Below are 12542 nucleotides of genomic sequence, written 5' to 3'. Positions count from 1 at the left end.
CAAATGCATATAAAGTTATTTGAAGATGAAGAATTTTTAATATTCTATCCAGTTATAAACAGTTAGATGCAGCAAAGATAGTAGCCTTCCTTCTAATTTAAGTGAAGTGTACTTTTAGAAAGTTCTATAGGTGCTGGGCTTTGACTGTGAGAGAGAGCAGTCAATTGCTGTACATAGATGTGACTCTGAGAGATGAACTTTCTCTTCATGAACTTTTGAAAATCTGATTCATCTCATGTAATTAAAAAAAAAAAGGGATGGGAGAAAGATAAAAAGCAAGAAAAAGCAAGAGAGAGACAGAAAAGGAAAATACATTCTTTGAGCCAGAGTAAGGTGTAGGGCAGTGTTTCATATTAACCCCGGTTTCCTTTTCAGCTGATTTCTTCGAAAAACACAGCTATAGCTGATCCACCAGTCCTACGGCCAGCACTTTTTCTCAGGGAAACTCATTGTTATGGTTAGAAAGAGCAAGAGGAAAAATGTCACTCCGAAATTTGAACATATTTTCTTCAATCTAGTATCTTTGTAAGAAAAGGGGATGCACTGAAGATGAAGTTTCTCATTGCAATCTCATTTATTTATTAATTTATTTGTTATTTAGTTTAGTTTAGTTTAGATTATCAGGAAAGACTGGGAAATTTCCAGCCAGGCCTAGATAGAAATCATTGGACTGCATTGCGTTGAGTTGCGTTAAGCTTGATCATGGCATTTCTGAGGGTATAGAGAGCTGGAAGTCAAACTCATGTCCCACTGGTTTCAGAAAAGAATGCCAACGTGACTCTCCCCTACCATAGCCAGTGATTTCTGATCAATGGCTTCCTCTTTCCCAAATCAAGAGGGATGTTTCCAGAAAGGAGATAATCACAGAGCAAGAAAGATCTCCCAGCCTGCAGTAATAGGCTTGCTGGTTATCCATCTCTGGGGCTGATCACAGCAAAAGCAACCTGAGCTGGCTGCACAGAGCTCTGTTCTGAAGCTCAGCACCCAGGAGAGTATCAATGGTAAACTGCAGAAGATCAAGCTACAAAGTCCTGTACCAACATGGATGAGCTTATCAGGTAAGATGTCCTATTCAATTTCTCTCTGCAAGGTCTGTAGCAATTGTGATGACAAAGAGAGACGCAAGCACAGACTTCACATCACCCAGCAAGCTGAGGCAGATTACGGAGAGTGAGTAGTGCCTTCCAGGGGCTTCCTCAAAATGCCTCAGGCCTATGTGAAACAAAGGTAAAAAGAATCATTTTGGAAATCAGAAATATCCCGTGCTCTATCAGTGGCCTGAGCTTCCTTCTGTGCTTTCCTTCATACGCAGAAGCACAGAAAAAAAACTATTTCACTAATTTCAGACACCTACATGTCTTAGGGCTCAGCTCAGCTCTTTTAGACATCTATTCTAAGACAGTTACAGAAATCTCTGTCTTTCCGATGACTACAAAGGCAGTTTAAGTGACAAGTTCATATGCAGATATGTGATCAAATCAGTTCTGTCCACTGCTAACTACTGCCCCCATATCCTCCTCACTTCCCCATCAAAAAATGCAGATTCTCTGAAAGCACAAGGCTCAGCACAAACAGGGCTGTGTTCATTGATGAGTAAAACCAGGTTGAGATTCAACTGCTAGCTCTGGCCTCCCATTCATTATCTCTGCTTGGTGTTTAGATCTCAGGGAATTTGTGGAGTTTCTGGGTTGCCAGATACCAGATAGTCCTTTCTGTGAGACAGTGGGTGTAATTCCTTCAATGATTGTGGAGGAATCCCTAGATGGGAACCTCGTGAGTATTGCTCTCTCTCTTCTGAGTTCATAGGTTGTCTGACAAACGCTTATTTTCTGCTGATGTCAGAAAGCCAGTAGACGTTTAGCAGCTGTGAACAGTGAAAGCTTAATAAGAGCAGAAAAGTTTCCAGTCTGCTGCTGCACTGGTTATGTATGCAAAGTGAGGTTAAAGAGAGGTAGTTCTGCCCTGTCCCTCAGAATAATTTTTGAGGTAGAACAGTATTCCCTCTTGTCTATCTCAGTATATGTTTAATTCTTAAAAAGAGTTCAGTGATCCCTGCAATGCAAGGAAAGTAGGTAGGATATTCAGATAATAAATAAGTTAGTAGTGTGTGGCTGATGGGATGCTACATCCAATTCAAAGGTACATTTCAAATGCAGAGTTGTCATGCAACAGACATAGTGTGTCACCAGATACTGAGGTCATACAAAGCACTGTAGAAAATGATCTTCAATACAAGCAATATCTCCATTTCTTTGGTATGTGAAACTCTTATACTTTTTTTTTTTTTTCTTTTGTTTCTTAGGGCTAAGTTTCCTTCAAAGCTAAACTGGTAATTGCTGGTTTAAAGGGCTATTTATTGATGTGACAGTGACACATCGCTCTGAGTAATGCCCCGTAAGTACTATTAGCATGTATCTGATCTGAAAACACACAAACACATTCAAACAAAAATGCTGTATTAAAAGTCAGGCCTAAAATAAATAAACAGGAAGCAAAACGAACATCTTAAAAGAAGGAACTGTATTTGAAATACTTCAAAGATAAATAAACTTTTAGATTTGACTCCCTCTAGAGTAATTTTAAGGAAAAGCTTGATAGAGGAGGTTTCTTTTTTGGTTACAGAAACTCCCTCCCGGCAGTCCTGAAGAAATGTATTCCTTTCCAAGTGCAATCCCTTTGTGCTTTGTGGCAGAGCACTCTCCTGTTGCCATTGAAGCTGGGCCCTGCACAGCTCAGAGCAGCGTACGTCACTGAGGACAGAAACCCAAGGAAGACCTTCATTTTTAATAAGTACTGAAACAGCTGTTGTAGTGCATGTCGACATTTTCACGACAGGAGATCAAGTCCTGTCCATCTTTGTCAACCTTTGGTCTGTCCTGCTGAGTTTGACCATACTGGACCCATGTCTATAGGGAGCTGTAGTAGGACAAGACCTTCTTCACTTTGACCCTTGGGGTCAAGAATCTCCTGAGCTGAACTTTCAAACAAAGCGAGTGCAATACTGCAACATCTGCGTATCCCAAGGGTCTATTTTTCCTAGAAGGAAGATCACCTAATTCAAAATTAACAGTATCATTGTAGCTACTGAGGTCTACACAACCGCTTCAGCTGAACACCCTCATCTCCGTTGTCCATAACACAAGATCCAACATCGCATTGCCATGCACTTGTATCCTCTGCCAACCCCACTGCTGCTCACTCTGAGGGAGCTGCAAAGGATTAAGTAGTTGTCAGATATACAAAAGAAGAAAAGGTAGCACATAAAATAAAACACTCAATTTCAAGAAACCACATATAGTCTTTCCAAAGTGTTTACATGTCTAATGAAAACAGAACATGCAGTACATTCTGTAAGTTTCATATGTAACAAAGAAGAGAGAATAAAGGACATGAATGATTTTTCTTCTTTGCCAGGCACTAAGATGCAAAAATACCTAGAGGAAATAAATGCTTAAATATACTGCAGCTGCCTGATTTGAAAACACATTAAATATATTTTTCACTAACTTCTCAGCCCGTGATGAATTCTCAGTTGCTAGTTTTGCAGAAAACAAAGGAAAACAACAAAACAAAGCAACCAGCATCTTTTTAGCTGTAGAAATAAATAGATAAACTCAATATGACTACAGCTCGTGTACTACACTGCAGTCCCTTCAGGAATAAATTTGGATCAGTACGCCATAGACTCCAAAGGGTCAACATGACATATTGCATCATATCCCCCTACACAAAAAGGAATTCGCTAACAAACATCACTTCCAAAAGTGCTTCTTTGTTCCCCTTTCACATTATAGTTTCTTATGAAATATTTTAGTGGATGGCTTTGGTGCTTTGCCACATTTCTCTCAATCTATTTATAAATGTTTTGTTGGAAAGAAAGTAAACATTCTGGGACAAACACTTTATAAACCTTAGCTATTTTCATATAATACTCAAACTGGAATTGGTTTTGTTTAAAATAATAATAATCCTGAACTGCTATACAGAATGACACAAAATCTCCCAAGCTTATTAAAATGCAAGAAGGAAAAAATGAAAAAGCATAAACCAAAGGGTTTATACCACATCTACAAACACAGAAATGATTTATTTTATGAGGAAAAAAAAAAAAAAAAAAAAAAAAAAAAGAAGGCCTGGCAGGTAGACTGCATCCTGCTTGGTAGTTAGCTGGTAACAGCCTTAAGGGCAACCACCGTCGTTTGATTATAAATCGAATTGACTAACATCCCACTGGAAAAGCAACAGCAGAGGTGAGCCTGTGTTTTATTTCCTCTCCTCTCTCCCCTCCAATAGCGGATTAAACAAATGTTTCGCACCTGAAGACTCTGCCTTCACCCGGAGGAGAGCACACCCGGTTCCTGGGGGCAGGCATTCCGCGTGCTGCTGCGGCGGAGGGCTCCGTGATGGCCGCATCCTTCCCACCACATCGGACCGGGGGACTCGCCTCTTGTTTATTTAAATGACACTGTTGTTTGAAAAGATGGGGGTTTCTTATCCTCTTGAGTCATGCATTCTCTGTCTGGGATCCTCTGTTTAGGCACTTTTAGCACCTCATTAATTACTAACTGCAACTAAGTCATGCTGTTTTGCAACTCTATTGCCTTTGTTAAGAAATCTCAATCCTGTGTTAGAATGTGAAAGGGGACTGTTATCTACCATATGCCCTGCTTGACTCCTTCTTACAAAATTAGCTTTCTAGTTCTTAAAATCCTTATACAGGTGTTCTTTATACCCGTACCCCACGGTTAAACATCCGGGAGGTCACACTTGTAGAAGCTACAAGTGTCGGTAAAGAGCAAGAATAAAAAACTATCCAGATCCCTGCATTACATATAACGTTTTAGCCAGAAAGGCACAATTTCTTAACAACATTTTAAAAATCCTGGTATAAAACTCAACTCTAGATGCCACTTAATGGATCTGTGGGTACTTAAATACTCTCAAATAGTTAATTATTAAAGATGAATAACTAACAAACCGAGCAGTTGGAGATTTTATTTCACTTTTAGAAGAGAGGTTGATGGGGTGCTATCTTGTAAGGAGTAGATAAACTTCCCTGCTATGTGCTACATGTTATTGCTATATGTAACTGCAAGCACATTAAAGGAGGAGCCAGATCCAAACAGGGACTGTGATGGCTCTGCGGAAAGCTGTGATCTAAGAATCATCATCATCATCATCAGCTCAGCCTGGAAGCACGCCACATCCTTCCCTCTTTGGGGTGAATGCTCTCGGGATTCAGCCCTGTGGAGACCTGGAACCAACCCGGGTAGGGTTTCTGGGAGAGCAGTTTGAGGGCCAAACAGCAGAGCAAAGCGTAAATGCTCTGAGGAGCCAGACCTGGCTACCAGTCCAACCTCTGAACAAGCACTGTGCAGTAAGTTCTTTGTAAGTTAGTAAAGGGAAACTGTTTAAAAGAGGGGAGATTTAGCTTAGATGTCGGGGGAAAATTTTCACTGAGAGGATGGTGAGGTGCTGGAACAGGCAGCCCTGAGAGGTTGTAGATGCTCCTGTTCCTCTTCACCCTATCCTGTGCTTTTCTTGCAGTATAGCTTTCTTGTAATTTAGCTCCCCAAACCAGCTCCATGCAAAGTGCAAAAATGCTGGTATTAGTACAAAGGCAGTGCCAATAGCATCTGACAACGTTGGGACCAAAAGCTTACTATAAAACTGCCTTACACCTTTAAGCCTGAAGCGAGCAGAAGCCACCTACTACCATCAGGCAACCCCCTAGCTATTGCTACACTGTAGAAGACATCAATGTGTGACAAATCCACCACACATAACTTCACTGAATTGACTAAAGGAAGCGCTGGTGGTCTTCCATTCCAAGAAATAAACAGGCTTTATTCTCTTTTTTTCAAAAGAGAAAAGATTGTAACACTGTCAATGGCATGGTAACAGATAATTAACGATAAGAGTTTTGATCTGCTCATTCTGTTTGAAGTATGAGGGTGGAGCCTCAACTCTTGTGTTCTCTCTGGTCCAACAAATCTTAGATTTGAGAAACCCACAGCTATAGAACCTATCCCCTTCCTTCTGGGTGAATATTCTGTTTTTTAAAGGAAAATGAGATGATGTTTAGAAGATGGAGTAGTTTTACTGGTGTGTTTCTAAGCTTTCCCTGTGATGGAACTGGGAAGAGGAACTGTCCATGCCTGGGCCTGAGGCAGACAGAAAGGCTGTGCATGGGCATATGCGATCTTAGAAGCAGAGAGCAAGATCCTTCAGGTCACCGGAGCTGAACTGCATCAAAACTTCCTAGCAAGTGGAGGTGGCTGCTGAGGACAGCTTTAACAGCAGCACAGAAACACCATGCCATGCACCATTGTCTTTCCTCATGCCTGCCTATTGGCTTGCATGCATGCAGGGCAATATGCACATCACCCACACTACAGTGTGAGCACTCAGATGAAGAAACAGATTTCTCTATTCCCGGAATTCCTGAAGGATTCTACATCAATAATTTCATCAATAGTGTCCTTGCTAAATCAACACTTTTGAGACACTTTTTCCTGTCCTTTACTGTCTACTTTACATGTCAGGCTCGTTATTCCTTGCTCTTCATGCTGTACTAGATTAGGGAACCAAATGTGCTGAAGTGAATTTTTTTTTTACTTTTTTTTTTACTTTTTTTTATCCCCTCAGGATTTCACATTTTTTTCAGGCAGCTATTTCCCCAGTCCAATGTGCTACTGCTAATCGTTGGGTCAGCACCATCAGGAAGTGGGAATGAGCAAGTCATTCCAGCAAGTCAGAGGGATTTGTTTAGGGGAACATAACCACCATACAAATTCACTGGGAGCACAGCCACAGTGAGAAAACACCCAGGTTTATGATTTGGGTGCTGTGACTCGTTCTCCCAAATACTGGGATCACAGAGAATTCAACAGCCAGACGAATGTGTCAGAAAGCTCCGTGAAACTTTCATTGTTGGTTACTCACATCCTCCAGTTTTACTCAGTCACAGCTTTTACCTCATGGGCTGTCACCACACAAAAAGTACACTTGTGTAAAGTGATGCATGAATTCAGACCAGTGTAGTGATTCTGGTGCTACCCCCGTCTAGACTGAAAGCATTCTTTTAAACTTAGCATAGATCACGAAAGTATTTGTGTTAATCACCTCCATTCCAGGCTATTTACACCCAAACTACACTGAGACTTCCATGGCAATGCTGAGCTTTTTACTAGTAAATCACTGTTGCTCTAGGCACAGATTCTGCAGAGACAGAACAAAAAGTTGGTCTCCATCCCAAAGGCTTTACAATCTGATGGCAAGTCCAAGAGATGGCCATCTGACAGATGAACTGAGAGAAACAATGAGCTAGCAAGGTTTTGAACATCCTCGCATTAACTGCGACAGCTTTCTCTGTGCCAAAAAGTTCTCCATTTCATTTTGACGCCTTCCTGTTGGACTTTCTTAACCGAACTGCATCTGGAAGGTTTGTACCGTGGAATCCACCCATGCATTTTTCCCACAAATACTCTTTTTTCCCCTACATATAATAAAACAACAATTCAGATCCCTTCCAGAGCTATCCTGAAGACCAGATCCAAACCTCTCTTGGACTCACGAGGGGTCAAGCTGACGGCAGCGGGCTTTGGAGCTGGCCTGGGCAGAGGGATCGTCCAGACCGACATGCTAATTTAGGGTCTGATCCTGCAGGCTTTGATTACACTGAGATTTCATTACAATGACAGAAGTCATTGCACAAGTCAGAGATGGGAAAAATCAATTAGGTCATCCAGTCTGTTCTCTGCCAATGTAGGATTGTTCCCTATTGTGCATTTTATTAATGTTATGCCATTACGTCTTTTAAATATTTAAAGCATAAAGACATTATTAAAAATATTGGGATTGGAACTTCAGGAGCTAGTTTACTTTTAAAAAGCACACACTTTCTCACAGTTTTAACCTACTGTGAGTGAAGCATTTCTCATTACTCCCTTCTTTTGGTTTATTTAGACTACACAATTATAATCCTCTGTTTGTGATATTAACAGCTTTTGAGAATGCTAGTGATTTTACAGAAGATTAACCTCCCAAACTGAATTTGACTGAAGAACAAATGGGTTATGTTAGGAAACATTACACAGAAACGGAACAACTGTCAGATTCGAAAGTGTGGAAAAGAGCAGTAACATGGATACACACACATACTTACACATATATATGTGTATATTTGTGATTTGGGTTATTGCTTCGACATGTGTGCCTCTGCACGTCTTGCCTACCGCATGCTCCCCTCTTAGTTCATACAGAAAAAAAAATGTGGGGCAAAGACTGTCACGATTTGGGGTCCTGAGCAGTGCCAAGAATATTGTTAGTGATTAACAAACAGTAATGTGTAGGATTGTGCAAGTTCTGTTCAGGGTGAGTGCTGCAGCCCTCCAGCCTTCCCCACTTGGAAAGGCGTTGCTTCCACAGATGCCTCAACAGCAGAAGTCTCTTCTGTGTGACGCACACCCTGAGGAGCACCTGAAAAATAAGGATCTCATGTTTGATACTGAATTTCATTTCCAAATTATGCCTCAGAAGTAATCCATGGCCTTTATTTCTCTACTACGCTTCCCAAGTTGGAAGGCAATGACCCTTTTGTTCACTTACACAAACTATTTCCAGTCTAGAGAAGAACAACAAAGGGGGTAGCATTCAGCTGTCCTGTTCACATGGCTAATTGTGACCAGAGTGCCACTGTAAGCGAGCATCATATCAGCTATTTATTGAATATTATTATCTTAAAGTCTTAGTTTGGCTATAGACTGAGCAGCATGAGCTTACCTCCCATTTCCCTAACTTATTTACTGTTGTGAGAGTGAAAATTTTCTGGCTACAGAGAGTTGCACAGAGAAACTGCTGGGCAAGAGCTGCAGCAGTGAAACACCATACACCATTCCTCTTTGATGAATAGGCTTTATTTATTTATTTATTTATTTATTTATTTATTTATTTATTTATTTATCTATCAGCTTCAGTTCAAAAACAGCTCCGGGTTGATGTTACAGTCACAGATTTACTGAACTAAATGCAGTTCGGCAGTTTGGTCAAACGGAGGACTAAGAAATCTCTTGACTTCCAGAGCCGGTAAGGATCATCAGCTTCTCTTATCCGTTCCACAGACCCAGGCCCTCGGAGGGGCGCACAGAGCCTCCCGGGAGCCGTTCCGACCCACCGGTCCCGGTCCCGGTCCCACCGCCTCGCAGCTGCGCGGCCCCACTCGGCCGGGCTGATGTCGGCCTGAACTTTGCCACCGATATCTCCTCGGGATGAGCGACATAAACACGGCACTGCACTCCAGAGCATTGCTCTGGAACGAGCTCCTTCCACACATTTCAGTAATATCAGAACTGTCCCCATGCGCACCGACACGCGGGATGGCTCAATCTCCAACAAACCCGAACCCGAACCGAGGACAACGCGCTCCCCCCGTGCCCGCGCAGCCCCTCAGCTAGCCCGCCGCGTTACTTTTATGTTATGCCTCTCCGGCAATCCCACCCCATCCGGCTCAACTATCCTGAATTAGAAAGACTTTCCCTAGAGCTCTTTTCAAAGGGTCCTTCCCACCGCCCTTTAAATCCCCTACATTTTATGGTACAGATATTTCACAGCTCCGAACGGGGCAGCGAGGGGAGAGACCGAGGAACGGAGTTACGCAGCAGCCACTGCTCGCAGCGCTCGGGGCTCCCGATGCCATCGGCGCCGCTTTATCCGCCGTCCTTTCTACTCCCGGCGATAGCCGCGGAGATAAGGAGCGGAGCGAGAAAGGATTCGGCGAAGTCGACACTTTCCCCCTGCATCAGCCTCACGCCCCTCTTTGCAACCTCCCCCTTCCCCCAAAACAGCGTTCCCCGCCGCAGAGAGGAAACGCGATACTCCTCTGTCCAACAGCGGCTGTGCCCCGGCTGCGCTCTCTGACGGGATCCCGGCGGCGGCTGCGGACGCCCCGGGGCACAGCGACTCGGCCCGGCCCCGCGCCCCCACTACCAGCCCCGGCGGGACCGCTACTCTGCCATGCCTTGTGTCTTGCCGGAGGGGCTGTCCCGGTCTGCCCCATTCAGGGGCGAAAGGCAGAGGAGCATCTAGGCAGAAGCCCTCACTCCGGTCAGGCTGCAGACCCCGCTCCAGCCTCCCCATCCATCTCCAATTAGAGCAGGGATGCGGGAGGACAATTGCCAAAGGGGTGCCGCACTGTGTCCTCCGCACTACAAAAAGGCACGGCGCATCTACCCGGCCCCAGCCAGGGGGGCAACTCGGAGGGCACGGGATCCCGGGAAGGCCGACGGTGGAGGAGAGGCGAGAGGACCCCGGTCCCGGCCGGCCCCGCCGCGGGAGGCAGTACGACCGCGGGCTCCGCGCCCCCCGCCCGGCCCCGCTGCCGGAGGAGGACGCCCCGAGGGAGCTCCCCACGCGGTGCCGGGCGCCGCGGGCTCGCTTCGTCCCGCCTCGTCCCGCCCCGCCCCGGGGCCGCTCCCCCGGGGCCCCGCTCCGGAGCGACTGCCGCACGCGGCCCGGCGGAGGCTGCCCGTCGACGGGCGGGGGGGCCCGGCCCACCTGCGCCCGGCGGTTGCTCCGGAGCGGCGGCGGCGGGGCTGGGTCCTCCTCCTGCCCCCCCGGCGCTCCCGCCCTCGCACACTCCTCTCGCACCGCCGTCGGCCCGCCCGGCCTTGTCGGCACCTCGCCCGCCCGCCGCACGCACGGCCGCTCTGCCGCACGCCCACCGGCACCCCCCCACCATGCTGCCGGCATGGACCCCGGCGGCGGCTGCACGGCTCCTCTCGGCTGCTGAGTGCCCTCTGAGGTCCGCCGCAGGTAGCAGCGGGGCGGGCGGCGCTGAAGTGGTATAGGAAGAGCAGAGGGGCGAGGAAAATTAATAAATAAATAAAAAAGGAGGAAAAAAAAAAAAGAAAAAAAAAAAAAGAAAACGGAAAGAAAAGGGAAAAAAAAAAAAAGCGCAAAAAGCAAAAGAAAAAAATAAAAAAGGAAAAAAAAAAAAAAGGCCACCAGCCCAGCCAAGCCTGGCTTTGGACATCGGCGCAGGTATCTGTGCCGCTGTGCTCATCCCGCGCCGCCTCGGTTTTTTTTCGAAAGGAAAGGAAAAAAAAAAAACGAACGGAAAGGAGAAGCGGAACTCTCAAAGGGTTACTATGCAATTGCGACTGATTTCTTGGTTTTTTATCGCTTTGAACTTTATGGAATACATTGGCAGCCAGCACGCCTCCAGGGTACGGCGACAGGGAAGAAGTAAGTGCGAAGGGCTTTTCTGCTTTGCCATCCCCGCTCCCCGCGCCGTGCCGCCCACCTGCCCGGGAGCTGTCGCGGTGTTCCCGAGCCCCGCGCCGAGCGGACCTGCGCGCGTTCCGCGGAGTTCTGATGGGACGGAGCGAGGTTCGGTTCTTTCCTCTTTTCCATGTCTCCTCACTGGGATGAGCAGCGCCGGCTCCGGGATGAGCTGCGGGTGATCCTCTCCGTCTGCTAAAGGGGAACCTTGTTTTCTTAGCGCTTCCCAATGAGAGAATACGGTGCAGGTAACTTTTTGCCGCGATGTCCCGAGAGCCTTCGTCCCCCCTCGATCACACTGCGGTGATCGGGGGAGGCCGCAGAGGGCAGAGCCGGGACCCGCCGGGCCGGATCGCCGCCTCACAGCGAGCGGAGTCCCCCGCGGTGTGGCCGCCCTGGCAGCCCCCGGAGCAGCAGCGCTGCCTCACTCTCCGCGTGATTCCGAGTGGGCTGAATGCATCCTTCCTTTTCGACCCGGCCGCCCCGATGCACGCCGCGGGCAGCCGTGAGGGAGCAGCCCTCGAGCTGTACGGCTGCAACTCCCGGAGGTGGGGGACTCTCGGAGGTGGGAGACTGCTCCGGGACGGAGCTGAAGCGAACGGAGCGAAGCTCCGGCACGGATCGCCCGAGGCAGGGCTCCGAGCGCCGCCGCCGCGCTGTGCCCTCGCCGTGCTCCTCTCCGGCCCCCGAGGGCAGCGGCTGCCGCCGATCGCGCAGGGGAGGCACTTTTTGGACACCTATCGCTCTTATTTCCCCTTCCCCTGACAGCTGCGGACAGCGGGGAAATGCGCGGTAGCTTGCGTTTATTCAGCGAGGAATACATCGAATTACTTCCTCAGGGAGAGGACGCGGGGGCTGATATTATTTTTTGCTCCCCTCCCCTCCTCTGCATGAGTAGCGTTTGAAAGGCTCTTTTGTCCTCTCTGCACACAGGGTCCGATTCACCCGGCGTGCCCCGAAGCCGAGAGGGGCCGCAACACCCCTTCCCCGCGGCAGCGCAGGGAGCGAGCGCTCGGGGCTCGGATATTGCCTTTGGCACGGGACGGCTCCGCGGTCTCACGCGGTAACCGCTTGCTCCCTTAAGCCCTGCCAGCCGCGGCCCCTCCGCTCCAGGGGCTCCCCGACGGAGCTCGGCCGAGGGACACAGCAGCCCCAGGGGGACGGGAGTCAGCCCCCTCTCCACCCTCCCCGTGGTCGTTCCACGCACCGTTCTCCGCCGTCGGGGCCACGCAGCGGGGGGCAGCCCCGGGAGCACCTTGTGC

At 47.6% G+C, this 12542-nt stretch overlaps 1 protein-coding gene and 1 long non-coding RNA gene across 3 annotated transcripts in view; one reads left to right on the top strand and one right to left on the bottom strand.

The window, feature by feature from the left end:
• Positions 1–2499: 2499 nt before the first annotated feature.
• On the bottom strand, positions 2500–11438 carry LOC146544993 (uncharacterized). Its single transcript, XR_014881406.1, has 2 exons — positions 11303–11438; positions 2500–8481 (listed from the first exon to the last, which is right to left on the bottom strand). It is a non-coding gene; the product is annotated as an uncharacterized LOC146544993 (long non-coding RNA).
• Positions 11105–12542, top strand: part of RSPO3 (R-spondin 3) — a 59106-nt gene continuing 57668 nt past the window's right edge. The window contains exons 1-2 of one of the 2 annotated variants that reach the window (XM_085217363.1): positions 11105–11244; positions 11435–11528. In XM_085217363.1, coding sequence (XP_085073489.1) covers positions 11510–11528 — 19 coding nt within the window. In that variant the 5' untranslated portion in view covers positions 11105–11244; positions 11435–11509. The remainder of the gene's footprint in view (positions 11245–11434; positions 11529–12542) is intronic. The other variant, XM_085217362.1, reaches the window with a different exon arrangement.

This window comes from Meleagris gallopavo, chromosome 2 (genome assembly GCF_905368555.1).
Source record: "Meleagris gallopavo chromosome 2, MGAL_WU_HG_1.1, whole genome shotgun sequence".
Taxonomy (NCBI): Eukaryota; Metazoa; Chordata; class Aves; order Galliformes; family Phasianidae; genus Meleagris; species Meleagris gallopavo.
The sequence above is the reverse complement of the archived record's forward strand: the minus strand, read 5'-3'. Positions and strand labels throughout refer to the sequence as shown.